This window comes from Pseudorasbora parva, chromosome 15 (genome assembly GCF_024679245.1).
Source record: "Pseudorasbora parva isolate DD20220531a chromosome 15, ASM2467924v1, whole genome shotgun sequence".
Classification (NCBI taxonomy): domain Eukaryota; kingdom Metazoa; phylum Chordata; class Actinopteri; order Cypriniformes; family Gobionidae; genus Pseudorasbora; species Pseudorasbora parva.
This window is the reverse complement of record NC_090186.1, coordinates 24,258,905-24,283,961: the sequence shown is the minus strand read 5'-3', so window position 1 is coordinate 24,283,961 and position 25,057 is coordinate 24,258,905. Positions and strand designations below refer to the sequence as shown.

The window sequence follows — 25,057 nt, the reverse complement described above, 5'->3', positions numbered from 1 at the left end:
TATGACTTCTTTCCTGTAATGTTGCCAGAATCATAATTATACATTGTTTGTTCATTGGCCAGAGGACAACTGGCACCCCGACTGAGCCTGGTTTCTCCCAAGTTTTGTTTTCTCCATTCTTGCCCCTGAAGGAGTTTTGGTCTAGTTTCTTGCCACCGTTGAGGGGTGTCTCAATACTTTTGGCAGTTTAGTGTTATATCGAGTCATATTGAGGTATGTATTTGTGCTATTGTCTAGATAATCCAGATAACTTTTAACATTGTCAGCAACATATTTTACTATTGTTAGCACCTACCCCGACAATCCTTAGCACTGATGGCATCACCATAGAAACCTGGAGCACATCTTTCACAGTTGTCACCAGAGGTGTGAGCCCAGCAGTTCAGGCACTGGCCCGTCACATTATTGCACTCGTTGAAGATAAAGTTCGGGTCTGAGTTGCCATTACAATCACACTTTATGCAGGAATTGCCCACCTCCATGGGATTGCCATAATAACCTGGAGCACATCTTGTTGGTAAGAGAAGAAAAATGTAATTAAGTAGTAAAAATAAAAAAATCCAACTTAAAACTTTATATATCATGTTATTTATCGATGATGAACCAACCTCTCACAGTAGTGTCCAGCATATCCCTCCTGGCACATACATCTCAGAAAAGTACCCCTCTTATCACAGTGAGTTGCAAAGCTGAGGGGGAAAAAAAACATTCGACATCCTTCAGGACACCATTACAGGATTTCCACAACTTTTGAACATCTCAGCACTCACACAAAAGAGCAATATCAGTAAATTCTTGAAAATTCCATGGTTTTTTTGGTGTCTTTTTTTTTTTTTTTTTTTTTTTTTTGTATTTCCATGAGTTCCATGAGTTCCAGGACAAAAATGATTCACAAAAATTATATAAGGCAATACTAACAAGTAGTAGCCTGACGTGGTCATACTCAATTCTAGTCAGAATACGAGTCTGAATCTGCTCCATTGGGCTGTAATTATGGGCCGTGTTTCAACCGAACCAGGAAAGACCTCAATTGGATAGACCTACAACCAATCAGAGCAACGAACCGACGTCAACAGAGCTCAACTGCACTGTGTTGCCAAGTCCGCGTTTTTTCCGTGGGTTGTTTTCGATGTCCGCGGGTTGAAGCAACTATTGTGTGATATATAGACTAGTAAAGTAAAGTGTTAAGTAAAACAGCTTAACACAAATACATTACGACAATATCTGAGAATTACAACAGAGCTGAAGTGAAAACCGAAACAATAGAAACCAAATGAAGCTTCAAATTAGGAATGTGGGAAACAAGCACAGAATATGTGACAACTGCATCCTAACTCACAATTAATTGTTTACTGTTAATTGTGCAATTTTTTGTGACCAATAATGCAACATTAATATTGTAAACTGCATTTGCAATTTCACCAATATCTATTATTGATTTCTGTCCATTATTTTATTTATTTTTCAATGTAATGGCTCTTAAGATGTTTACTATAGGGAACGTGCAAAATGAACTTTTTTTTTACAGAGACAATTTTTAGTCTCAGTCCAGCCCTAATGAGAGATAAGGCTAAAGGTAAAAATAACCTTTTTACATTATGAAATCCAGGCCATGGATATGTGCTCATGCTGAAAATATAATAACATACAAATAGCAATACTAGTAATGAAGACAACTTTGTTGCTGCATGTAATATTAAAGTGCCCCAATAATACTATTTTAAAGTTTCCTAATTTAGTTTTGGAGGTCTCCAACAACAGGTTTACATGCATCAAAGATCATTCTTTTCATTGATCTTTTCATTGCACATCACCATAATGTTCAGTGATTCTCAAACGACTTGGTGGATGGATCAGTCTCTCTAAATCCCTCCTTTCCATGAGCCTACTCTGCTCTGATTGGTCATATGTGTGAGTGCCCATGATTACCATGGGATGGCACTCCACCCCGGACTGTCACTCTATCATAATTATTATTATAAGGATTACCCATAATCCTTTGTCCGGACTCATTTACACTCTCTGTTTACGCCTGTGTCTCATTATCCTGTTTTCCTCACCCTATATAAGCCTGTTTATCTCTGTCATTCCTTGCAAAGTCTTGTTTAGTGTCAATATTGCATTTCTGAGCGTTTTCCTGGTTTCACACTCTAAGAAATTCTGAGTAAAAAACAACCCAATGTTGGGTCAAATATGGACTAACCCAGCAGTTGGGTTGTTTTAACTCAGCGATTGGGTTGTCTTAAGCAAATATTTAACCCAACCGCAGGATTAAAACAACCCAATTGCTGGGTTAGTCCATATGTGACCCAACATTTGGTTAAAACAACCCAGCATTTTTTAGAGTGCATGTTTCTTGGTCTTAGATTTCTTGCCTTCTCGGTGGATTACCCTTTTGCCTGTCCCTTCTGTTTTGGTTGCTTTATTGGACTGTTTACCTGTTATGACCTCTTGCATGTTATTGGACTACGTTTGTGGATTACCCTTTCACTGAATAAATACTATGTTTGGATCCTACCTTCTGTCTCAGAGCAGTTTGTTACACTAACTGGGAAAATTAAGTTGCTACTGGTCCTAAAACCCCAGAATAGTGATGGGGACATACATGAATGACTGATGTAACATTAAAGTTTGCAAAACAAATCTTTACTCAAAGAATAACAGACAATCTGCATAAATAGACACTGTTTTAAGTATAGCTACAAAACATGAAACACAATAAACACAGAGCACAGCATCTTCTCGACATGATGCTATCCAGTATGCGCTGCAGTGTTTGAGGTGGTTCAAGTGTCCCCTGGTGTCGTGGATGGGTTAGGGTTAGGGTCGTCAAAGTGGATGGGCAATATGTTAATGTTTTGTCTTGAAGTTGATTAGTTTGAAAAACGATTTCTTTAATTGGCTCAGAGTTGAGAGACCATAACTTAATATATGGTGCACAAAGGTGAACAAAGTACACAACTTCATTACTTAAGTAAAAGTAAAAGTACTATTGGTCAAATATTACTCAGTTATAAATTAAAGTTGTAAAAACTGATTTTTACTTAAGTACATAAATATTTGTTTTCAAAAGTACTTAAGTATCAAAAGTCAATTTCCTTTTTTATGTCAAAGCATTATTTTATAATTGTTATATAAATGCACATTATGCCATCATGGTTTAAGCCAGTCAGTGATGCTCCACTTTCGACTTTGAGGACTTTTATAGAAATGTAGTGGAGTAAAAAGATATTTGTCTTTCAAATGTAGTGAAGTTAAAGTCATAAGTTTCTAGAAAAAATAATATTCAAGTTAAGTACAAATACTCAAACGTGTATGTGGTGTGACAGGCAGCGGGGCGAGGGACCGCGAGAGCGGGCCGGTGATTAGTGTTGACGAGTGCCAGCTGCATGGCAGACCGGTCTCGTCTCGCGGCCATGTGACGGGAGCATAAAAGGAGGAGCAAGAGCTGCGGAAGGCGAGACATGCAGCTGGCACTCGTCAACACTAATCACCGGCCCGCTCTCGCGGTCCCTCGCCCCGCTGCCTGTCACACCACAGTGTACTGAAGTACAGTACTCAAGTCAGTGGCGGAGCTAGGGGGTGGCCAGGAGTGGCCTAAGCTTGGCCACCCCTTTGACCACCCCGCAACTGCTGTGTATATATATATATATATATATATATATATATATATATATATATATATATAAATGACAGGAATTTTTATTTATTTAAACGCAGAACCATCTCTTTAATACCACAAAAAAAACATTATACTTGTTAGATAAACAGTGAATACTATAGACTTCTCAACTGGTGGGTTGCAAGACTGTTTTTAGTGAGTCACATACATTGTGTGGTCAAAGAAACAATAATAAACATAATTCTCAGTTTTTTCGATGCCATCTTTGTTTTGAGAGACGTGTGTGGTGACACTTGTTAGATTCCGAGAGAAGCGTGTTGTCCTAATTCAGTATCTGCAGTCAGATGAGATGTTATCAGTCTATATGTCAGTAAAACCTAGAAAAACTAAATGTCCTGTCCTCAGTGTCAGCTGTTATAGGCCTACTGTGCTCACAGCGCGTGCACTCTTGAATATCACGCAAACATGTGGCGCGCAAAAGAAACTACGACGGACATGCAAAATCGTATTTCTGTAATCTAAAGCATGATTTTTTTAATGCACAAATAAATGTGAGCACTGTGTTTATACTCAAAGACAGGCGCTAATTTTGCTTTAACTTGTGGACAACAGTGGATAATATTTAAAGGCATAAAATAAAATGTTGACTTTGAAATGATGTTTTCATTTACTTAGAACTATGTTACACACTACACGAAAGGTAATTTTCAAAAATCCATAATAACAGCACAAAACTGGATTAAAGGGACTCGTTATCTTGAAATAAGAACAGTTTAAATAATGAATAATGAGTTGTTGTTTTTTCATGTTGCTGTTATGGTTTGTGTCGGCATGATTTTGGTATAAATGTCTGAGCTGAAGTCTGGACTTACTTGTTAGACTCCAGTGAGAGCGGACAGGCACATGGTCTACACATGAAGGTGCCATCAGGAAGAGGCACAGGTAAAAATCCATCTTCACAGTACTCACAGAAATCTCCAACAGTGTGATCCTGACATTCCTGAAACACAGGATGCAAAAAAGAAGTGAGGTACATTTCAGCAAAAAAAAAAAAAAAAGTTTAAATACAAATGCTATTACACTCCTACCACATTTCAGTTTCTGTTTAACTTGTGTTTTTGTTAAAGCACTTATATTAAATCATTTAAAATGTTCATAATTTAAAGAGTTCTAAAACTAATACTTACTATGCATATCCCAGTGATATCCTCACAGCTATCAGCATGGCCTTTACAGTTACAGGGGAGACAGGTTTCCTGTTCACTTAGAAACAATCCTCGAGCACATACCTGCAATGAAGTCATGGCCAAACATGAACATAAACTATCAACTGTCCTGTAAACTTTTTTACCACGTCAGGCTGTACAGTGCAACATACAGTAAATGTCACACATGCTATGAAACAAATATCGGTATGATATTTTGATGATTACATTTAAACAGCAGCACATGCGAGAAGGTTTTTCTTAAATAGCAATACTGTACTAGCTATACTATTACTGCTCACACTATATGGGTGTTTCTGCAACTACACTGTAAACATTTTTTGTTGATTCTTGTTGGTTTAACTTAAAAAAGTAAGTAACCTGGTTGCCTTAAAATTTTGTGTTTGTTGAACTTAAAAATTTGAGTTGATACAATGAAGGAAATTTGTTCAATAAATAGAAACTCAAAATATTTTGGTATCTGAACCTCATAAAAAATGTGATAAATCATTAAAATAGCACTATTTGGCATGTTTCACTGCGTCATCAGAAATAAAACACACACAATTACCCAATATGCTTACAAAATGTTTTAATAATATTTTAATAAAGGTTGTCGAATCTCCAAAAATGTTCATTGTATTAACTCAAAATTTTGAGTTCATTGAAATTAAAATTTTAAGGCAACCAGGTAACTTTTTTTCTAAATAATTCTTTACAGTGTACAGGCATTTTTGACTCTCCCAATTTTTATTAAATTTTTAAAAAATAAATCAACCGCTATGATTTTTTCTTTATTTTAACAATCACAATCTGTTATACATATAAAAAAAATGCACACAAAATTGAATATAGTCATTGAGGTTTTAATCAGAAACATACTTATTTTTATAGTTTTCTCCTCCTCTTCTTTCAAAATGTCCTTACCTAAACATTTCTTTTTAAATTTCTATTTAAAAAAATAGAAATCAAGCCTATTCAAGTTCATTTCACGTTCATTTGTCCATTTTTGTAAATACTGATATAAAAAAATATATATACATTTTTTTTTTTGGGGGGGGGGGGGGATTTATGATTTACTTTAGATATCAATTGTTTTTAAACACACCAAAACATTTATTTTGCCATTTTAATGTGTAAAAATAATCCCTACTGAAGTGTTAAAATAATGTTTACACACCTACATCTTGGATGTGTCACATGCCTGTCCTGTCTTGTGTGCACAGGTGGGTTTTGTTAGTGTGGCCATGTGCTTCTGTCTTTGTTTGATCCCTCCCCCTTGTTATCTCATTATTGGTTTAATTTGCCCCACCTATGTTCCTTCGGTCCCTGCCTCATTTGTTCCCTTTTATAAGCTCTTTGTGTTTGTCAGTCTCTGTCGGATCATTGTATTGTCTACGTCTCCTAGGTTTCCCGTGAAATCTGTTTGGTATGTTTTGGAGTTATGTTACAGTTCTAATTATGTGTTTTTCCCCCTCATGGGTTTTTGTTTTGTGTTTATGTTTTATTTTATAATGAATTATCGTTTCTCTGCACTTGAGTCCTCGCACTATTTTCTTGTGTGTTGACGTGACAGGATGCCCTGGGGAAAAGCAGATAAACATCGCATTCTAATTTTTGGGTGAACTATCTCTTTAAAAACTTATTTTAATTAAACCTATTTTTAAAAACTTAAAGGGGGTCTTTAAGACAATAAATATAAGTTACACTGTTGTTCAAACATTTTGATCGGTAAGATTTTTTTATGTTTTTACAAGAGTCTTATGCTCACCAAGGCTGCAATTTCATTTTATTTTTAAAAAATACAACAACCACAAAAACAGTAATATTGCAAAATATTATTTAAATGTAAAATAACCTTTCAGCATATGTTGAAGTAGATTTATCTCTCGTTATCTCGTTCATTTCCCCCTGTAGCCTGCAGAAAAATGACTATTGACAAAGCTGAAATTCAGCCAGACTCAAAAAAAGAGTTGCACGAGTCAGAATTTGGCTCAAAATAAGATGAAAAATCCCATTTTGTTTGTGAAGTCTTTGGCCTCATTATTAATTGAAATTGTGACTGGGCTTAGTGCGATTATAGAATTTCATGGTATACAGCATGTGCAGGGTGTTTCATGGTGGAGCACAGCACTGTGTTTAGAGTGGATTGTTCGGTTTGCAGTAAATTGCAGTAAATTTTAAATTTGCAGTAAAGTTGGGGGCGGCAGTGGCTCAGTGGTTCATGTAGGTTGTCTACAAACCAGAAGGTTGGTGGTTCGATCCCCGGTTCCACCTGACCAAGTGTCGAAGTGTCCATGAGCAAGACACCTAACCCCAGCTGCTCCCGACGAGCTGGATGGCGCCTTACATGGCTGACATCGCTGTCGGTGTATGAATGGGTGAATGTGAGGCAAAATGTAAAGCGCTTTGGATAAAAGCGCTATATAAATGCAGTCCATTTACCATTTACCATAAATCTGCAAGCCCTGTTAGTTTAAGTCATTTTTAACTTGCATTTGAACATCTTTCACCTGGCAAACATCTTTGCTCAAACTGTAATGGGCAACATTCTTCAGAAAAGAGCAAGTGCTATGTATACAACAAACGCTGCAACAACTGTTGTAAACTGAACCACTTTGTGAGACGCTGCAGGTCTCACCAACACAGCAAGTGATGTTAGGTGGTGCTAAAACATTTTACAAGCCCAGGACCCAGCAGAGGGATAGACTACATGAGCTGGATGCACAACTTGATGATAACATGCAAGACACTTTCTTCTGTGACCCTGTTGAGCTCACCAGTCAGAAGGGTGAGATCTTCACAACTCTAAAATTGAAAAACGGAAAGGGCCAACTGAACGTAAAGTTTGATAGGGGTGCCAAATGCAATGTATTATCAAAACGAATGCTGACTAATCTGGATCATACCATCCCCATCAACACAGCTGAAAAATTCAATCTAGTGGCTTATGGAGGAGAGACAATTGACACTGAGTGAGCAAAAGTGTTGCAGTGCGTCCGCGGGGAATTCAAACTCCATGTGGTGGACCGTGATGTGAAACCACTTCTCGGTCTCCAGGACAGCATCGTTATGGGACTCATCCAACTAGGACTTGATGTACATAAATGTATGTAATGTACGTGAATACAGAGATCTGTTTGATTGTGCCGTTACTGGCAACTTGCCAGTTGTATATCATATGAGACTGGACAGCACAGTGACCCCGGTTGTGCACCACGTAAAATACCAATAGCCATGAAAGAAAAAGTCAAAGTTGAACTGAATCGCATGACTGAGCTGGGTGTGATAACACCTGTGACTGAGTTAACAGAGTGGGTATCAGCCATGGTTGCAGCAATAAAAAAAGATGGATCAGTGAGGATTTGCATAGATCCAGTTCATCTTAACAAAGCTCTTCTCAGACCACGGCATCCCCTAAAAACAACTGAACAGATCATTGCAGATATGCCTGGTGCTAAAGTGTTTTAGCATTCTGGATGCTAAATGTGGGTTCTGGCAAATTCCCCTTGATGAAGCTTTATCCAAATTAATCACATTTATGTCCCCATTTAGTCGTTACAGGTTCTTGAGTATGCCATATGGAATCTCAACAGGCAGTGAGGTCTTTCAGAGATGAATGGAGCTATTGTTTGCTGGACAGCCTTGTGAAATAGTAGTTGACGATATTCTCATCTGGGGCAAGTTCAGAGTCAATTCGGTCCAGTATGTGGGTCACCTGCTAACTGCTGAGGTTGTCAAACCTGACCCTGAAAAAACCAAAGTGGTATGTGACATGCCAACACCTGAGGAAAAACAAGCTCTGCAGCAGTTCTTAGGTATGACAAACTACTTATCCAAATTCATTCCCCAGTACAGTGACATCACTGGTCCAAGACAATGACTAAGACAATTATAAGACAATTGCTTCATCAGGATTTAGAGTGGTGCTTGCATCAGACGCATGATGAGGCCTTTGCGAGACTAAAAACAAACCCTGACAAATCCCCCAGTTTTGCAGTATTTTTGACAGGTACGCTGAAATTGAAAAAGAAATGCAAGCACTCGTGTTTGCAACAAAAAAATTCCATGATTTTATCAATGACACAGTAGAAATAGGTCATCAGCCCTTGATAACCATATTAAAAAGCCACTCCACATGACCTCATCCCGCTTACAGGGTATATGATGATGAAACTGCACTGTTATCACCTTGATGTGATCTTCAAACGTGGCAAGGAGCTATTTGTGGCTTATGCTCTGTCCCGAGCCCACCTCCCCATGTCTGACCCACAACTCACTGATGACCTGCTTGAGGTCATGACCGTCCAGGTACTATCTTCCCGTCGAACAGATAAACTTAGGGCTGCTGTACAAAAGGATGTCACATGCCAACAGCTTTCTGATATGATTAGAGATGGTTTGTCATCCACCATAAAAGAACTTCCGCATTTCTTGCGTCCCTTCCTTTCAATGAGAGATGAGCTGACCATTCAGGATGACTTGCTGTTTCATGGAGAGAGATGTATTATCCCACCCGCACTGCAGAAATGTTATGTTGGCCAGTTATATCAGGGCCATCCTCGTATTGCGGCAACAAAGCACAGGGCTAAGAAAAATTATGTACTGGCCATCTATGTACAGTGATATTGACACTAAAATCTCTCGCTGCGCACCCTGCACCGCACTCAAACCTCATCAGACGAAAGAACTACTGCAGCGGCATGAGATCCCGGATCTTCCTTGGTCTTTCACGGCAGCTGACCTGTTTGATTGGCATGGAAAAACACATTTAGTCGTTGTGGATTCGTTCTCTAGCTGGTTTGAGCTGGACTACCTTCCTGACATGAGAGGCATCACAGTTATCGCAAAGCTGAAAAGACATCCCGCGGCACAATGTATCCAGCATACTTTAATGACTGTTAATGCTACTCAGTTTGTGTGCAAGGAGTTTGCAGATTTTGCACGCACATGGGACTTTAAGCATATTCGCAGCAGCCCTGACTATCCTCAATCCAATGGACTGGCTGAGCGAGCGTGCGGTCAGATCTGCTAAGCATCTTCTTGAAAAATGCTACCGTGACCATACTGACATCCGTGCTGCACTTCTCCATCTCCGTAATCTTCCATGAGATGGCTTGCCATTCTGTGTGCAACACCTTCTTTCCAGGCAAACAAGGACCTTCCTTCCAGTGATCAAGGCAATGCTTCCGCTTGTTCTTCAAACAACTGTAAAGGACACTATCACAAAACAAAGACTGAGGGGAAAATACTATTATGATAGAAATGCTCATCAGCTACTAGCACTGAAGCTGGGGCAGACAGCACGTGGTTTTAACAGACTAGCAGATGTGAAATTCCCTGCCCAGCAACCAAATAGTTACGTTGTAACCTCTCAAGGTGCCACGTACAGCAGGAACAGATGGCATCTCCTCCACGTTGCAGAATCCCTTCCGGCAGACGTTGAGGATGATCTCCCAACAGTGACTAATGCTGGGACACTTGCAACACCATCCGATACTGAGGGGCCCATGCAGCAAACACAGTCCCCTAAGTTGGATTGTTATACTGACACAGATGATAAACATTTAGTGGTGACTCGTTCTGGAAGAGTCAGCCACCCTAACCAATGTTGCAAAGACTGTTATGATTTGATTGAAAGACGCTTTGTACCTTTATAGTTCTTTATGTGTTATTTCGTGCTGTCATTTGTTCTCCAGTTATTTAACCAGTTTTTTTTATTTATTGTTTTTTTATATATATATGGTAGGTTATTGGTTTATTTTGGTTTTGCGATTTATTTTGTCTTCCACTACAGGGGGGGATGAAGAGTTAGGTGGTATTCCCCTTTAAGTGCCAGCCCCCGGGTATATGACATAGGAAAGAGAGTGTCCGGTGAACAAGGGCTGTGGGGCGCAAGTGTTTGAACATAAATAAATGGCTGTACGGATCAAGACTGTTTCTTGGTATCGGTTCTTTAAAAACGTACAGCTTGCTTTTCATTTCAGTCAGATGTCTCTTTCTAACTAGATTATACAGTGGATGAGATAATTTACTGAAAAAAAATTAAACGGACATACAGACGAAATGTGTGATAAAACATTACCTTTGATTATATGAATGATTTAGTTTTTTTTTTGTTTTGTTTTTCAGTTGGTTTGGCTATTCGCTTACAGCCATATAACAAAAAATATGAAAATAATTATGTCTTAAATGTTTATTTAACTTATTTCAGTTAAGATTTTTAGGATAATGTTTTATTTAATTTGTACAAATTAAAGACACAGAATAGATTAAGTGTTTTTAAACCACCGCACCTCAGGGTTCTCACTTTTTTACATTAGTGTGCTAGATTTCTTTGAGATATTTTTTTTTTTTAATTATGATTGGTAAATCATCACAAATTTATAGCACCCTAAATTCGAGAGTCATTCTGGAGCTACTCTCTTTCGCTTGCCTCCCTTTAGGCCACTGAGTTCTATAACAACCTCATGGCTGAGTTTGGGGGAGTAAAGGTCATTTGAGAGTACCTCAATCAGGCTAAGATTGGCATGAAAATTAACATGAAATTAGCATCAACATTAGTTTATAAATAAAATATATAAAAAGTTCTGTCATGAAACTCTAGATGGCGATGGCAAATAGGTACTTAACTCAACCTGCTTGCAATCACACCATTCTCTACATAGATTATCTATAGGGCAGAGCTGTTTGATTCCTGCTGTATACCTTCAAATCAACCTGGTCAAACTTCAATTAACTTCTGAAAGCACACTGCATGTCCACACTAAGAAAGAAAACTAAGTTTTTGTTTAAAAAAGCACCTTTTTCCTCAATGAAAATGTAGTTTTAAGAAAACACTCCCCAAAGTGGATACATTTTAAAACGTGTCTTCACGCCGTAGTGGACTGCGAAGAAGTATTTGAAAACAATGGTGCATGTTTGGTCATGTGACACATATTGTACCATGTGGTTATGTGCTTGTGCCAGAGTTATGTGCTAGTCACTTTCACACAGTTCCTAAATAACTACTTTGCACACTTAATATCACAGTCCTGCAATGATGACATAAAATTTGCTTGCATTTGCTGTCCTGCAGCAAAACTCGAGTGGAGTTGCATTTTAGACCAAACATAATGGTTGACCGAATGAGACCTGGACGCATCAGTGAATGGTAGAATGAGATACTTTGCTTAATGAAATTATCCTGCCAATTGTGTGATAACTTTATTATGTCATCAGTGAGTTTTTATGCAATTTTACACATGCACAGTAAGTTGCATTTGGTGTCTAGGCTTCTGACTTAAGTGTGGATGAGAAACTTTTTGGAAAACGCTAGTGTGGATGGAGAGCATTTTGAAATGCTTTCAAATCTATGATTTTTTTTTTTGGTTATAAATTCCTTTTTGAAAGTGTGTAAAGCAGGCTCTGCTTTAGCTTTAGCACCCTTCAGACAGTGTTGGCTGTTTCCAGCATATTAAATAAATTTAATGACACTGGGATATCCTGTAAAATGACACCAACATTTTGAACTTAGACCACTGTATGTGTGTATGGGAAGCTTTTCAATTTGGGTTGGCCAAATCCAGACGGAAATCCTAAAAATGGTACCAGATGTTAAGTGGATAAAAATTGCTTTGAACCAATTCTAATCTGTAACAGTGAGATTTTTTTTTCTTTTCTAAAATCAATGTATCAAAAATATTTTCATACAAATGAAAAGGATTTATTTATTATAAAGACATATCACTGAAAAAAGTGTGCTGGATTTACATGAATTACAGTGTACAGTGGTTGCACACATGGGACTCTCAGGGCAAAGGATCGTGGGAAACTGAAGCTTCCTGTTTGAGTCATTATTTCTACTTAAGAGGAACAGTGGAAGAAACCAGACCTCTTCTTTGTGTGTGTTTGTGATGTTTATGTTGTTAGGGTTTTATATATATATATATATATATATATATATATATATATATATACACACACACACACACACACATATATATATATATATACACACACACACTCACCGAAAGGATTATTAGGAACACCATACTAATACTGTGTTTAACCCCCTTTTGCCTTCAGAACTGCCTTAATTTTACGTGGCATTGATTCAACAAGGTGTTGAAAGCATTCTTTAGAAATGTTGGCCGATATTGATAGGATGGCATCCATCTTGCAGTTGATGGAGATTTGTGGGATGCACATCCAGAGCATGAAGCTCCCGTTCCACCACATCACAAAGAAGCTCTATTGGGTTGAGATCTGGTGACTGTGGGGGCCATTTTAGTACAGTGAACTCATTGTCATGTTCAAGAAACCAATATGAAATGATTTGAGCTTTGTGACATGGTGCATTATCCTGCTGGAATTAGCCATCAGAGGATGGGTACATGGTGGTCATAAAGGGATGGACATGGTCAGAAACAATGCTCAGGTAGGCCGTGACATTTAAACGATGCCCAATTGGCACTAAGGGGCCTAAAGTGTGCCAAGAAAACATCCCCCACACCATTACACCACCAGAAGCAGCCTGCACAGTGGTATCAAGGCAGGATGGATCCATGTTCTCATTCTGTTAACACCAAATTCTGACTCTACCATCTGAATGTTTCAACAGAAATCGAGACTCATCAGGCTCATCTTCAACTGTCCAATTTTTGTGAGCTTGTGCAAATTGTAGCCTCTTTTTCCTATTTGTAGTGGAGATGAGTGGTACCCGGTGGGGTCTTCAGCTGTTGTAGCCCATCCGCCTCAAGGTTGTGTGTGTTGTGGCTTCACAAATGCTTTGCTGCATACCTCGGTTGTAACGAGTCAAAGTTGCTCTTCTATCAGCTTGAATCAGTCGGCCCATTCTCCTCCGACCTCTAGCATCAAAAAGGCATTTTCGCTCACAGGACTGCCGCATACTGGAATTTTTTCCCTTTTCACACTGTTCTTTGTAAACCGTAGAAATGGTTGTGCATGAAAATCCCAGTAACTGAGCAGATTGTGAAATACTCAGACTGGCCCGTCTGGCACCAAAAACCATGCCACACTCAAAATTGCTTAAATCACCTTTCTTTCCCATTCTGACATTTAGTTTGGAGTTCAGGAGATTGTCTTGACCAGGACCAAACCCCTAAATGCATTGAAGCAACTGCCATGTGATTGGTTGATTATATAATTGCATTATTGAGAAATTGAACAGGTGTTCCTAATAATCCTTTAAGTGAGTGTATATGAATTTCTTTGAATTTTTCTTGAATTTAAATTCTACTTTCTTTAATTCAAATTCGAATTGTAATTCTATATTCTGTTTTTGACATCAATTCAATTTAGGAGTTATTCAATTCAATTCTGAATTGTGCACAAGCCTGAGATATACAGGTCCTTCTCAAATAAATTAGCATATGTGATAAAAGTTCATTATTTTCCATAATGTAATGATAAAACTTAAACTTTTATATATTTTCGATTCATTGCACACCAACTGAAATATTTCAGGTCTTTTATTGTTTTAATACTGATGATTTTGGCATACAGCTCATGAAAACCCAAAATCTCAAAAAATTATCATATTTCATCCGACCAATAAAAGAAAAGTGTTTTTAATACAAAAAAAGTAAACCTTTAAATAATTATGTTCAGTTATGCACTCAATACTTGGTCTGGAATCCTTTTGCAGAAATGACTGCTTCAATACGGCGTGGCATGGAGGCCATCAGCCTATGGCACTGGTGAGGTGTTATGGAGGCCCAGAATGCTTCGATAGCGGCCTTAAGCTCATCCAGAGTGTTGGGTCTTGCGTCTCTCAACTTTCTCTTCACAATATCCCACAGATTCTCTATGGGGTTCAGGTCAGGAGAGTTGGCAGGCCAATTGAGGGCAGTAATACCATGCTCAGTAAACCATTTACCAGTGGTTTTGGCACAGTGAGCAGGTGCCAGGTTGTGCTGAAAAACAAAATCTTCATCTGCGGCACCTGTAGCCCATTTCCTGCACACGCCTGTGCACGGTGGCTCTGGATGTTTCTACTCCAGATTCAGTCCACTACTTCCGCAGGTCCCCCAAGGTCTGGAATCGGTCCTTCTCCACAATCTTCCTCAGGGTCCGGTCACCTCTTCTGGTTGTGCAGCGTTTTTTGCCACACTTTTTCCTTCCCACAGACTTCCCACTGAGATGCCTTAATACAGCTCTCTGGGAACAGCCTATTCGTTCAGAAATTTCTTTCTGTGTCTTACCCTCTCGCTTGAGGGTGTCAATGATGGCCTTCTGGACAGGTTTGGGTCGGCAGTGTTACCCATGATTGCGGTTTTGAGTAATGAACCAGGCTGGGAGTTTTTAAAAGCCTCAGGAATCTTTTGCAGGTGTTTAGAGTTAATTAGTTGATTCGATCGTTGATGAATCATTAATTAGATGACTAGGTTAATAGCTCATTTAGAGAACCTTTTCATGATATGCTAAATTTTTGAGATAGGAATTTTGGGTTTTCATGAGCTGTATGCCAAAATCATTAGTATTAAAACAATAAAAGACCTCAAATATTTCAGTTGGTGTGCAATGATTCTAAAATATATATATAGTTTAATTTTTATCATTACATTATGGAAAATAATGAACTTTTGAATGAATGAATCACATTTTTGAGAAGGACCTGTATATATAAACACAATTTGTACCAGGCTATAAATATGCTTTTTTCAGCTGTAAAGTTGGGCATTTTAATATGAGGCTTAATGAGAGTCTCTAGTGGCCAGTCGATGTATGGCCAGCAGTATTGCAGTATATACTTCTGTATTGGCTTCAAGAGAAACTGAGGGAGGTTGCCACTTGGTTAGTAAGCGTGATGACATCACCCATAGCAAGGTCAACCTCGCCCTTACTCTTAGCTTAAGACTTTTTTCTGTTCCTTAATAAAAGTTGCTCTCAATACCTTTGTGATTAGGTTTTAAGAGAAACTCTTAGCTAAGAACTTTTTACTGTAAGTAAGGAGAAATCTTAGTGCTAAGATAAAATGTTTTGTGAATACGGCCCCTTTGTAAACAGCACAGCAGTAATGACTTTATCAACTTCTTTACTAGTAAGATTGATAATATTAGGAAAAAATAAATAAATAAACATGCAGGCATCTACTACAGTATTACACTTATTCACTGCTATTGGAGGAGATGTTCCTGTAAGCAAGCAGTGCATGGTAAGGGTTATTTGCTTTCTTCAGCACGTTTTTGATGGTTTGGACGGCATGCTTGGCCTCTCCGTTGCTTTGAGGGTATCTATCCCAGTGATGCCAGCCGCCTGTGCCCTGTGTATGAGGTCTATTTGTCCAAATGATAGACGATTGAAGAAGTAGCGCCCAAATGGGGTGATAAAAGTGGTGTAAGGGGCACAGTCTTTTGATAATGGGTTTTGCAAAAACCCCATATTGGCATCCAGTTTGTGAATAACTTTGCGGCAGACAGAATGCCTAACGTCTGGTCCACAGATGGGAGGATAAACTTTTCCGTGCACACCGCTTCATTGAGGGGAGAGATATCTACACAGATCTGGATTTCAACCTTGTATTTCTTTTGTGCGACCACCATGCCAATCCGGCTGACGACTCCCAGCTGCTCCATGCACTGGAGTTCCTGCTTTACTTTTCCCATTAAGGGCAGTGGGACACAGCAAGGCACTTTCAAGGACACAGGCTTGGCATCTGGTCTGAGCTTGAATGTGTATTGATGCTGTACTAAACCTAACCCGCAGCACTTTGGATATTGTTGTTTTACAGAATCTAATGCTATCTACTCTGGCGACAAGTCTGAGGCTAATTGAGGCGGGTCTCCTCAGCAGAGCTGTGTTCAAGTGTTTCACAACAAAAATGTCCTCTGTGATGCATTTATCACCACATTTCAGAATTTCTCTGGCTACATTCGCTACAAAGAGAGAGACACAGCCTGGCCCAAACATTGTTGTTTTTTTGCCAGGAGTAAGATTTTATGCGGTGCTACTGCATATCTGTCTATACATCTGCTCTGGTATGACAGAAACATCTGCCCCTGTATCAATCTTGAATCTCACATTAGCACGCCTCACTTGTAAATCTACAGTCCATCTGCATTCTTTGCTGGACACTGGAATTTAGCATGTGACTTACCACATTTAGAGCATGATTTATGCTCTGCTCCTGATTGTGATTCGTGTTGGTCTTTGTGCTGTTTCACTGGCTGTCTTTTATTTTTCCAAGTTAGCGGTTTTGCTTTCTTAGTGTGTACTGCATTTACTGTCGTTTTATCATGTGCAGCATCTCCTCTCAGATCAGCTTGTTGCCGTTTAATGTTCTCAGCTTGTGTGACCATATTAATGTCCTTTGCCAGATCCAGCCTGCTCTCCATCTGCATTTTCTGTGAAAGCACAGTGTCTCTAACACTGCATTCACACGGTGCATCAGTGTTAATGCTTGACAGAGGGCGTCCGGCAGATTATTGAGAACATTGCAGATGCTTAAGCAGGAAGCTGTGGAGGGTCGTTCTGTTCAGCTTGCTGTTCTCGGTGTGCTTGTGACATGCTTGCATTTTTTGGAGCTTCTCCACTTATTTATTTTTTTGTTACTTTCTCTCTCTTCTCATATAATGTATGTTATCTATTTACTCTATGCAGCGCCACTACCGACACCATGTCGTGTTGGGTTCTTATTATTTTTAATAAAGACGCAGCAGCGTATGTTTACATGGCTTAACACTCATTTATTCATTAACGAACTGCCCCGCTATCTTGTTAGAAAGGCTTTCTACTGCCCCCTATTGCCCAAGCATGTAACATTATTATAGATCACACCACACAACTCATCATGCTAGAATCAGCTAGGTCCACAACAAGCCAAGTCAACTTTATTTATATAGCGCTTTTGAAAACGGTGATGTCATCAGCTCATTTAAATTATCATATAGCGACAATGTGGGCAAATCAGTGATATAGTTGATGTAGTTAATTTTAATTTTATTTGACTATTTAGTTGAAAACTTAGATTGAAATGTTTGTGTCCCCAACTGAGCAAGCCAAGCCAAAGGTGACAGTGGCAACGAACCAAAGCAGTTGGGTTAAATGTTCACTTAAAACAACCCAGTTGCTGGGTTAAAACATTAAAAAGTTAAAACTGGGTTTGTCCATTTTCATCCCAACTTGGGTTCATTTTTTATCGAAAGAAAAATGATACGATTCATTATTTTTTCAAACTGAGACTCATTGGCCTTGGCTCATTTTCTATGAGGAATATATATCAGAACACATTTTCAATGACCACACACTGTACCCCCCCCCCCCCCCCCCCCCTTACACATTTATATCACACACAGGATGTTCGGGTCCACTGGCTAATAAAAGTGTGGAAATTGTAGGTCCTGTGTACCTTCACTCTGTCCTCCTCCTGTCAGGGCCTGCTGTTAGTGTCTGTGTGTGTTCATGTACATGGTTTATGAGGACACAAATGTGTATAATGACATGGGTATTACAACGTAAACATGGTTTATGACGATATCTGTGTCCTCGTAATAAAACATACTAAATGGTGTTTTTTGAAATTCAAAAAATGCCAAAAGTTTTCTGTGATGGGTAGGTTTAGGGGTAGGTTTAGTGTTGGGGGATAGATTATACAGTTTGTACATTAGAAAAAACATTATGCCTACGGAGAGGAACCATACACCGCATATCCAAGTGTGTGTGTGTGTGTGTGTGTGTGTGTGTGTGTGTGTGTGTGTGTGTGTGTGTGTGTGTGTGTGTGTGTGTGTGTGTGTGTGTGTGTGTGTGTGTGTGTGTGTGTGTGTGTGTGTGTGTGTGTGTGTGTGTGTGTGTGTGTGTTATTTATTGGTGTGTGAGTGTGTTATTGGTGTGTGTGTGTGTGCATATGTGTGCGCAGGAGTGTGTGTGTGCGAGTGAGTGAGAGAGGAGCTACAAGCGTGAGTTTTGTTTCTACCCCTGCTTTTCCCACACAAGGTTGCAATTCTTATATGTGATCTAACAAAGGTAAAGAGAAAATATTAACCATATATGCCATTTATATTGCTTGTAATTGGGATGAAGTAAACATCTGTTGAGTATTTTAACATAACATTTTAGATTGAGTTGAATTAAAAACCCAAAAATGCAGCGGGTCCACCAGACCCACGAACACTGGCTGAGTAACGCAAATATGAACTAAACCATCAGAAAAATAGATAGGGATACCTCTTGAGATAGAAATATTGGCAAGGATGGTAAATAATACTAAATTCAGCATACTGTGGATTTATGACACAGCATTTGTCCGTAACATAGTTGACAAAATAATTAATCAAATGTTGATTTTCATTAACATTTTTTTTTTTTTTAAGTCAATGAAGCTTAAGTTTGCCAAATAATTAATTTAGCACATTAAGGGCATATATTATTTAACCACCTCGTTTATTTTTCAAAAAAAAGAATACTGATTTCCTGACTTTTTGGCTGACCTGAAATGTACCCCTAAATATAGAATGACTCAGCTATTCCAACTGTTGCTATGATTACGTTGCCTAGCAATGTGGGGGAGAGGACATCGGCGTTGTCTGTTCACCACTTCTCCACCAAGGGGGTAATCTATAGCACTCGGAAAGTGTACCACCCATAGGGCGGCCATTGCTAATCAAGCCATCACCTGCTGTTAGCATCCCATTGACTCCCATTCATTTTTGCGTCACTTTGACAGTAAAAAACTTTCCATCTGAGGCGTTTTAAAGACTCCATTTGTCCATTGTTTAATTCTAAAGAAACACGACAATGTATAAAAGGCTCCATTACCTTTTCTCTTACACTATCGGCCCGTAGAAGCTGATTTTGTAAAAATAGGCTAACGATTGTGTCATAACCAACGCGACTCTGTCGCACAGTAGAAAATTACCATATAGACAGGAGGAGACGCTCGCAGGCAATCTTTTACTGTCTATGAGGCAGTCGGGGGGCCGTGTAGACATAAAGTCAAGGAAGAAGCCCATAGTGAGCCAAAAGCAACGGGACAAAACATTTAAACAACGTGATTTCAGATTTCACTTTCCACAACTACTAGAAGACTTCCAACTGTCAGACAGTTGCTTACGTCACATCTACGTTGTCAAGCTCAGTCTGAGCCTGCGCAGTATGCTCAGCCATCAGGAAGTGAGTGCCTCTAACTGACTTCAGTTTTCGCCATTGAATTCTATGGGGTCAGTGTGTCCATTTCTTTTACTGTCTATGTTCTCCACCCACAAATCATGTTAACTGTACAGTTAGATTTGGATTTTGTTTTGTTTTCTTGTGGCTGTGACTAGTCAAATAGTCATTGCTGGCAGCCGCTGAGAGGACGTTGTTCGTCGTTCTCCTTTTCCACCACTTCTCTGCTGTTTTTGTTTGGATTGTTGCGGTTGCTTCTGGTTTGAAAGACGTTTCGTGTTGCTCGCTGCGGCTGCTCGCTGGTGGTCTCCCTCAGGCTTGTACTGTGCGTTGGCTGAGGTTGCCAATTGATTGGCGGCGTTTGCACTGGCTAGGCGTCATCGGCGTCTGGCATGATGTTGGGATGTTCCGCGTCTCGGCTGCGTGGCTGTTCCGTCTTGCGTTGCAGCCGTGGAACGGCTTGGACTTCTGCGCCAACCCCGGTGTGTCCAGAGAGGTGCCCGGAGAACTTGGTTTGCCTTCTGCGTTGTGCTGCGGCATTCCCCTCCATCTGGTCTTCAGCTGTCATGCCTCGACGACGTCATCAGGACACTGCCGAATTGGGAATATGTAGCAACAGAGCCTCTAGTGGTGGGAGAAATGTAAAACATGGAGTGGACCACAATGTACTGTGAAGCTTACAGAGACTTCCGCCATCAGCTCTTTTTTCTGTTCAGAAAAGCTTTTAAATGTTATGTATTGTTTGTATTGTTTGTATTTTTCTATATTTTTACTTGTAAATTTTTGTTTTTTCTTCCCCTTTTTCATTATTGCACTTTGAGATTCTTTGGAATGAAGTGCGCTATAAATAAAATATATTATTATTATTATTATTATTATTATTATTATTATTATTATTATTATTATTATTATGTATTTAGCTCAGTAAACCACATACTGTAAGTGATGATGGTGTTAATGATTTACCTCGGATATGAGTGCAAGTGAACTTGCAGTGTATTTGCACATCGCTTGGACTGCAGAGAATGTGCTCAGTTTAAAAATGCACTTTTCTTTCGACCTGGAGTCCAATAAAAGTTAAACAGAAAATATGGTAGATAATGTAGGCTATAACTGCATTTGTTTCAGAATAGTAATGTTAATGTTATACTTTTTCTTTCACTATTAATGTTTGCTGCTGCATCCTTTGCATCTATGGCTTATCTTTTAGCTGGCAACTGTGAATGGCACGGTGGATTGTGTTCACTGACAAGTAGCATTGCTGTATACGATGCAGTGACGTCTAAAGGGCCAAAGATCACGGGCATCCAGTATGGTTTTCTGGCCTTGATCCTTACGCACAGAGATTGTTCCAGATTCTCTGAATCTTTGGTTGATATTATGCACTGTAGATGATGATGATGATAACTTCAAACTCTTTGCAATTCTGAGAAACTCCTTTAGATATTGCTCCACTATTTTTTGCCGCAGCATTGGGGGATATATATATATATATATATTTACATAAACCCCTCCTCCAAGAATATTAAATAAGGGGGGCGAGGCCATTTTTTTATTGCTGTGGAGAAGAGTAGGCTGGAGTGTGCTAGGCGGTTAACGAATCACAACACAGCTGGGCCAGCTAAACAATCTGAGCCCACTGCGTATGTTTGAGGGACTGGCTTCATACCAGGAAACCATCAGACCGTTTTTAGAAGGAGGGACAGAGCAGTGTACAATAAAGGTAAAATGTATGAAAAATAATGCATTTTTTTAAAAACGAAGCATGAACACGTTACAGTGCACCCCACAAACAATCAAGCCTTCGAAAGAATGTGTTTTACCACCCTTTAAATCACTCTTAAAGAGATAGTTCACCCGCAATTAAATGATCCCATGATTTACTCACCCTCAAGCCATCCTGGGTATCTATGACCATCTTCTTTCAGATAAACAGAATCTATATTATATTAAAAAAATATCCAGGCTCTTCCAAACATTTAATGGGAGTGAATGGTGGACCTGATTTTTAAGTCCAAAAAGTGCATCTATCCTAAGCCATAGTAAAGGCCTTCTAAGCAAAGCAATGGATTTTTGTGGGAAACATAGGCATATTTAAAACTTACTAGCTTCTGTCAGAACGTTGATGCATTGACGGATGATTTACGCCAAAAGAGTAACCCCTGATGCGATGTATGATGTCGCATGTTGGATGTAGGAGTAGCGAAAGCTTTGACGCCTCTCACAGTTCAAACAAATGGGGCTCCTCTGACATTTGTCCTTAAAATAAGGGTTTTTTTACATCTAATTTGTGACCAATATTTTGTTTTGCTCTAACCTCTGTGCTTCCATCATTACTTCATGCATCAGGTCAGGGTTTACTCTTTTGCCATAAATCAATGCAATCTGTCGGAAGCTAGTTCTTTTAATTTATAAAGTTTTATTAATATGGATTTTTTTTTTTACCTTAACGATGTGTTATGTGTTAACGACGCTTCATTTTAAGGCCTTTATTAACACCCTGGAGCCATATGTATTACTTTTATGGTGGATGGATTCACTTTTTTGGACTTCAAATTCAGGTCCGCCATTCACTACCATTATAAAGCTAAGAAGTGCCAGAATACTTTTTATATAACTCAGATGTGTTTTTCTAGGTTTAGTTTTACCTGCCTGCCCGTCTGCCTTAGTTTTGATTCAGTCTTTGCCCGTTCTCATCTTACAATGTTTCGTTCATGTTTTTGAGATTTCTGAGTGTTCACAACATTTTGAGTTTGTTAATAAATCAAATTATTGATGTGACTAAATCCAGCCTTATTTCATCCCTGCTGCAGCCCAATGCCGACCAAACTCAGACAGCATCCTACAATTAGCCTTGGGTTTGCAGTGCGCTTCACGGTCTCCACAACAGCAGTCATATTACCAATTTTTAATGCAAACATTTCAAACTAAACTGCCTTTGTGAAAGCCCTCATAGTTTACATAGTATCACATCTCCATTATATTGTCTAGCTTCACAAAACAATGTGTATGTTGGTAACAATGCCACTCTCTAAACCAGTTAATACATTGGCATTTTGGCCTGTAATAGCCCATTTATAACAGTATGTGCCTTTTTTTTTTTTACAATGTTATGCTGCTAAGCTAACAGCCTAAAAAGTATAACATACATAGCCCGCTGATATTGGATAAAGTTGATTACTGTATTCAGTTGTAATTAAACATTAGGTATTCTATGAAATACAACAAACAGCTTTCTTAGAATGGTGTCTGATCAAGGTTACTTAGAAGGCATCATTTTGCTGCCTACTTTGAGAGACGACCTTTGTTTTGGAAACATGTCTATAATTCCATACAATGGTCTAGCTTACTAGGCTTTGGAGCACAACTTGAATTTGTTCTGATCCACAGGGAATGTATCAGTAAGGAAGTTTTCCCACTCTCTTGGGTACCCACTAGAGCATTATGTCCCCCCACCCCAACAGATGGCCTCCATTCGCTCTCTGTTGCATTTCCGGTTGGGAGTGACTATTAGACCTAGACTCTCAACAGCTGCTGGTTGGGGTTTAGGTGGGGGTGGGAGCAAATTTACAGAGCATAAGACATATAAACCCTTTACTCCATATAGACCATTTTAAACTGTTTGTTTTTATAGCCTATTTAACCAAAAACCTGATGTTTTATGTAGCATTAAATTTAACACAAGCCCAAACAGCCAAGTAAAACATTTTCTACAGATAAACAACTTTTGACGGCTTTCAATTTCTCTAGTAAGATCAGTCCATAGAAAAATTCAATTTACTGATATAGCCCAGTGCTTTTCATTATAAACATTAGTTCAAAGCAGCTCTGATATTTTTCATAATTTTTTTCAGAAAAGATAAAAACTATTAGAGAATATTGAAATGTTTTGATTACTATATTTAGTATCGGATCATTCTGAGCACAGACGGAGCTAAAAAGAATGCAACACTAATAAGGAAATTGCTCTGGTTCGAGCATCTGCAAACAAGTATAATGTAATAAAGAAACATGCCGAAGGTTTCAAAATAAACATACCGGTACAACTAAAATTTAAACATTAAATCAGACATTTCTTTTTTTTTCCTCAGCCATAAAGAGAGAACTTACCCTATAGACTGTGTTAAACTGTTGTGAGGAATCTGTATGCGGGAGTGCTGACAAAATGTAGAGAACACAGATAGATCCCAACAGCAGAGAGGCCATGATTCCCCCTGCAACAACTCCAAAAGCCCAGGCAGTATGTGTGGTTATGTTCCCTGCTGTAGAGTCCTTCTCACATCTACTTCTTCCGAGGCAAATTTTTGTCCTAACTCAAGTTTATGTAGGTTGCACTGCTGTTCTCTTCTTCTCTCGCTTACGCCCTGCCCTGCCAAGCTGGACTTCCTCCCCTGTACACCCCTGGCCCCCCTCTTCCTCACACACACATTTCCCTCTCAAGATCTTAAATGGAAATCACATGCAGCTGAGAGAAAATTTTGTTTAAAGAATCCAAACTGAAGGGAGGAGTGGGGGGGGGTCATCTTTATATATTGCACTTTAACTTCTGCTGTTGTTACCCTAAATGTGAATATAATGTTGCCAGATTGGCAAAGAGAAAGTAATTGTTAGCTTACACTACCCTTTGACCTTGGCTGTGGCCCTCCCCCTCCCCGTGGATGTCTCTTAACCTCTCTAACCCATTGGAAATACCCTCTCCTACAACACACACATTCAGATGAAATGCATGACAACATATTAGGTACACAAAACAGAGGCAGTTTTCTGCTCTTGTGTGTTTTGGTTGTTTGTCCAGTGATTCTTAGGGTATGGATTCCTCTCAGTTCCTGGTGATTCGCTACTCTTCACATTTTAAATGTTTCTCCTATCTGACACTCCCCTAATAACCTGATGATCTGAATTAGGTCTGTTAGATAAGAGAGGCATACAAAAGATGCAGAGCAGTGGGGCACCAAGAATGGAATTGAGAAACACTAGTCACTTATGAAAAGTGTAAAATCTGTGATTTATAGTTTGTAGTTTCTACCAGCTACCACTCGCATTGCTTAAAAATGTTCACAAAAAGAATGTAAAACTAATCTGCATGGATCAAGCAGTTTTTCCACATTTTCTGGAGACTTGATCG

The 25,057-nt window shown here is 39.0% G+C and overlaps 1 protein-coding gene across 1 annotated transcript in view; it reads right to left on the bottom strand.

Annotated features, from left to right (window-relative positions):
• lama4 (laminin, alpha 4) overlaps positions 1-24,289 on the bottom strand; it is a 172,381-nt gene extending 148,092 nt beyond the window's left edge. The window contains exons 1-5 of the mRNA XM_067417412.1: positions 24,043-24,289; positions 4,810-4,911; positions 4,495-4,622; positions 609-689; positions 296-510 (exon numbers count right to left, since the gene is read on the bottom strand). Coding sequence (XP_067273513.1) covers positions 296-510; positions 609-689; positions 4,495-4,622; positions 4,810-4,911; positions 24,043-24,138 — 622 coding nt within the window. The 5' untranslated portion in view covers positions 24,139-24,289. The remainder of the gene's footprint in view (positions 1-295; positions 511-608; positions 690-4,494; positions 4,623-4,809; positions 4,912-24,042) is intronic.
• Positions 24,290-25,057: the final 768 nt, after the last annotated feature.